The sequence below is a fragment of the Orycteropus afer genome, unplaced genomic scaffold (genome assembly GCF_000298275.1).
Source record: "Orycteropus afer afer isolate SDZICR_OR568_19922 unplaced genomic scaffold, OryAfe1.0 scaffold00387, whole genome shotgun sequence".
NCBI lineage: Eukaryota > Metazoa > Chordata > Mammalia > Tubulidentata > Orycteropodidae > Orycteropus > Orycteropus afer.
The window spans coordinates 2,390,960-2,396,169 of record NW_006921974.1 but is presented as its reverse complement, the minus strand read 5'-3'; the positions used below and the strand labels follow the sequence as shown (position 1 = coordinate 2,396,169).

The 5,210-nt window shown below is 41.3% G+C and overlaps 1 protein-coding gene across 1 annotated transcript in view; it reads right to left on the bottom strand.

Annotated features, from left to right (window-relative positions):
- Nucleotides 1–5,210, bottom strand: part of STEEP1 (STING1 ER exit protein 1) — a 45,842-nt gene that overhangs the window by 30,683 nt on the left and 9,949 nt on the right. Inside the window, exon 2 of the mRNA XM_007953343.1 lies at nucleotides 1,488–1,605. Coding sequence (XP_007951534.1) covers nucleotides 1,488–1,605 — 118 coding nt within the window. The remainder of the gene's footprint in view (nucleotides 1–1,487; nucleotides 1,606–5,210) is intronic.

Sequence of the window (5,210 nt, the reverse complement as noted above, 5' to 3'; positions counted from 1 at the left end):
GGGATCGGGCAGTGTTTCGTTCTGCTGTGCATGGGGTCGCTATGAGTCGGAAATGACTTGACGGCACTTAACAACAACAACAACAACATATACCACCATAATGGATTATTTGTCTGATATTGTCTGGTGAATTTTGTGAATTTTATAAGTTTTACAATATGTTCTCCTAGTGGTATCCCATATATAACCAATTTTCTCTTCAGCTGCACAATTCTAGATGCTCATTTATAACAATGGTGCTCGATACCTGATTTACTACTGAAAGCCACCAAGCACTGGCTTCCAATTCTATTAATTAGCGTGAGCTGACAACAGTTTTCTTTCTTAAATAAACACCTAATTGTCAGCCTGTAGCTTTTTCTGATTCAACCCTAGAATATAAGTGACATGAGGGCATGGCTTTTTGCTCATATTCTCAGGCTTCTAGGACAGTGCCTAGCACATAGCAGGAACTTGGTGACTGAAATATTCACTGAATGAATGGATTGATTTGGCACCTGTTGAGGAACAACCTTCTCCTCTCACATACACACACATACGGGTTGAAACGCTCGTCTCTCCTTTTCCACAGGAGTGGTTGTGTTCCAATTGTTTTGTCTGCTTTCTACATGCCAGCATTTCCCAGGATCACATCTTCACTCCTCCCTTCTTGTTCCATATTCTCCATGTAACTTTATCCCTTCCCATACACACCAAGCACCCCCCAATCTAAAACAGATCTAACCATGTCACTCTCCTGCTTAAAAAACAGTGATGACTCTCTATTACCTACAGACAAAAGTCCAAGCTTGTCTACCTCAGCATTTTACTCTGTCCTCACCCCAGTACACATGAACCCCTTCCTATAAAGTAGCCTGTGCTCCAGCCCCAAAGAACTATTCAAGTTTCCCAAGTGCACCATGCTTGATGTTTCAATGCTTCCATATTTGTTCCACCTGAAATATTCCTCATCCCCCCTCAGCTACCAGATGAAATCCTAGTTCAAGGCCCAAAACAAACACCACTTTTGTTTGAAGCCTTTCCAGACCTCCACTCAGACAGAATGACCTACCCCACCTGTGCTCCCGTAGCCTTTTGTACATACCCCCAAGCATTTATCACATCACAACAGGTTGCCTATTCCTCCACTGGGCTCCGAGCTTTTTTAATACTAAAGACCACAACTTACTCATCTTTACAGATCCAGCCCCAGCTCAGTGGTGAGTACTTGGTATGCCCCCAAAGGATTACAGGTTGATTGAACTGATTCTACTTGCAGAAAAGACAAATTACAGTTATCAAATGCTAACAGAATCACATCCTAGCACCATTTCAACAAAGCACAATAAAGGTATTGCTACATTAAAAGAAGTTAGAGAACTATCACAAACGTCAAAGGACTGGGTCCAAGTGGACAATGTGTTCAGCACTACACGGAGATTTACATTCCTCAGAACTAGACCCCAAAACAACAGGGAAATCCTAGAATGAGAGTGTCGACCTCTTACCTCCGGAGATACACAGTTTCCTCATCTTCTGTATTACAAAACTTATGGGCGTGTTTGGCAGCATCAATCACACGAGACCGATCCCGGGGCCTCATGGGTAACTTCTCTAACTGACAGTCTGAAGGAATGGAGAAAGATTTGGTCACTAGAGCCACTGAAATATACCCTGGGGCAATCAAAAGCTTTCACTAGAGCCCTTGGCACTTAATTTCTTTATTTACCACAATTGCTACGCTTATTGAAACCTAGCATTGAATTTTCCAACTAAAAATGACTTCGTGCCAGGAGACCTGGATTTTGCTTCCAGCTGTGACAACTCTTGTGATCTCTGACAAATCATTTCTTCTTTCTTGGTTTCTCCTCTCATTTGAAAGACTGTTGTTAGTTGCTGTTGAGTTGATTTTGACTTGTGGCAACCCTGTGTGTGCAGAGTCGAACTGCTCCATAGGGTTTTCTTGGTGGTGACCTTTCAGAAGCACATTGCCACGTTGATCTTCCAAGGCACTTCCGGGTAGGTTCAAATCAACAACCTTCTGGCTAGTAGTCAAGTACTTAATCGTTTGTGCTATCCAGGGACTCCTATTAGAAAGATATGTGGATAATATTACCTTAAATCCTCTTCCAAGAACTGCAATTCAAGTTTGCTGCGAGTATTTCTGAGACCTGGTTTGTGTTATAGTGCAGCAGAATCAGAGAAACCCACTGAGCATTCTGGAATGTGTGTGAGGGAAGTACTGGAAAAGGTGGGTAAGTGATATGGAGAGAAAGGGTAGGTAGGATACAAAATATATATATAGCATGCAAAGGATCTACCTCATTTGGAGTTTTAATCTGAAAACAATGAACATCTACAGGAAACAAATTAGATTCAGTTATAAAGCAGATGGAAAATTGATAATAATGTAAATCAAGTACCTAAGGGGTCATAGACAAAGTCAAATGATCTGAATGACTGGGGTTAATGGGGGAGGTAGACGGCAGTTAGAGAACACTTAACAGTTTACATATTAGCTCATTTACTCTTCACAGCAACCAGATGAAGTACGTATTATTCTTATTTTAAAGATGAGGGAACGGATGCTCAAAAAGGGTAAGAGATTTGCCAGGCTTCTAGTAAAAAGCAGGACAAGAATTGAGATCCAGCTGTGGATGATTCAAAGCTCATGCTCTTTCCACCACACCTCCTTGCCATTCACTCTTTCATTTATTCAATGAATATCTGTGGGCCCGCTATGTGCCAGGCACTATTCTAACACCGTACAGGTGATTAGGCAAGCAGAGGAACAGACAAAATTCTGCCCTGATGGAGGATACATTCTAGTGGAGGCAAAAAACTTAAAAAATAAAAAAAATTATGATTTCAGATAGTGATAAGTGCTAGCAAAAAAAAAAAAAAAGACAAAAAATTTAGGCATAAACATCTCAGATAATGATAAGAGCTACCCAGAAAAATCTGGCAGCTTAAGAGGACAAAGAGCAGCAGGGATGCTTTTTTAGGTAAGGCAGTCAGGGAAGAGTTTGCTGAGGAAGTGACATTTAAGCAGGGACCTAAATGAAATGAGGGACACTGAGGGAAGAGTGTTCGAGGCAGAAAAAATACAAAATTCCTGGGGCAGGAACACTTTTTGACATGGTGGAGAAAAAGCAAGAACGCCTGTGTGGCTGAAATGCAGTGAGCAAGAAAAAGAGCATTAGGAGATGAGGTCTGAGAGGTGGCTAGGGGCCTGATGGTGTAGCGACCTGATCATGGTACAGACTTTGATTTTGTTCTAGATGTTATAGGACTCTGAGACCAGAAGAACTAGATTTTGTCATCTACCGCTACTGACCGTTCTGATCTGGGCCACAATAGATTGACCCTGATAGAAAAGAAGAAAACATGGAACAGGACTCAAATTCTTCAAAAGCCCAGACCTACTGGACCAGTTGAGACCAGAGGACTACCTGAGACTCCAAACAAAAAAAAAAACAACTCAATGCCATCAAGTCGGATCTGACTCATAGTGACCCCTCCTTGGGTTTCTGAGGCGGTATCACTACAGAAGTAGATTGCCCAATCTTCCTTCCGAGGACTGGCTGATGGGTTTGAACTGCCAGTCTTCTGGTTAGCAGTCAAATGCCTTAGGCACTGTGCCACCAGAGCTCCTACCTGAGACTATTGCAATGTCTTTAAAACTTGAACAAAAAATATCCCGAGACCACCTTTCAGTGAAATAACAGAGTGGCACACAAGACAAAGGATATCGCCCATAAATACAGTGCCCTACTAAAAAAGTCCATCTCTATGACACTAAAAAGTCAACATTTATTCTAAGGCAAAGATGAGAATATAAGGAGGCAGGGAAACTTGGGTATTAGAAATGAAACAACAAAAAAGCAATTAAAGAGAATGTTGACACATTGTGAAAAATGTAACTAATATCACAGAACAATTTGTATAAAAATTGTCAAAAGACAATTTAGTGTGTAAACTTTCACCAAAAACACAATAAAATATTACTTAAAAAAAATAAAGATTTTGTCCCACTTAGAAAACAAAAGATGTTACTGGAAACCACTGGTTCTGATGGGAAAGTAATTATGGCTGCTGTGCAGAAAATAGACTAGTGGGGCCAAGAATGGAGGCAGGGAGAGCAAGAGAGTACTCCATCAACCTACGTGAGAGATGGTGGTGGCTTGAACTAGGGAGACAGAAATGGTGGCGTTAAGAAGTGGTCCGATTCTGGATATATTTCCAAGGAAGCACGTGTAGGATAGATGTAAGGGGGGGGGGGGAGAAAGAGAGGAGTCAAAGATGATTCCAGGTTTTTTATCTGAACTACCAGAAGAATATTGGTACCACTTGTTGCAATAGAGGAAGACTGTGAAAAGAGCAAGGAGTAGGGGATCATGAATTTGAATTTGAACATGATATATTTGAGAGGCCTATTAGATATTCAAGGAGCTCTGGTAGCATAGTGGCTAAGACACTTGTCTGCTAACCAGACGGCTGGAGGTTCAAACCCACCAGCAACTCCTCGGAAGGAAGGTTGGGAAATCCTACTTCCATAGTGATACTGCCTTGGAAACCCAAGGAGGGGTCGCTATGAGTCGGGGCCGACTCGACAACACATAACAACAACAACAACATTAGATATTCAAGTGGCAATGTTAAATAGGCAAGTGTAGTTTCAGAAAAGGTCCAGGTTAAAAATGAACATTTGGGAGTCAGCAGCATATAAGTGGTATTTAAAGCTTGGAATTAATTCACTGAAACAACCTGGGGAGTGAGTTCAGATTGTGAACAGAGTGGAGAACCGAGACTTAGGGCCTTGCAATGCCTAACATCTGAGAGAGGACAAGGAGTCAGACACTGAGGAGGAGGAGGAAAATCTGAGGTAGGAGGAAAAATCAGGACAGTGTGGAGTCTTTGGAAGCAAATGAAGAATACATTTCAAGCAGGGAGTGACCCAACAACAACAAAAAAACCATGGCCCAGACAGCTTCACTAGCGAATTCTACCATTCAGAGAAGAGCTGACATCAATTCTACTAAAACTATTCCAGAATACAGAAAAAGATGGGATATTCTGAACTCATTCTATGAAGCAAGGATAACCCTCATACCAAAACCATGCAAAGCCACCATTAAAAAAGAAAATTATAGAACAATATCTGTCATGAACATAGATGCAAAAATTCTCAACAAAATCCTAGCCAATAGAATCCAATAACATACAAAAAT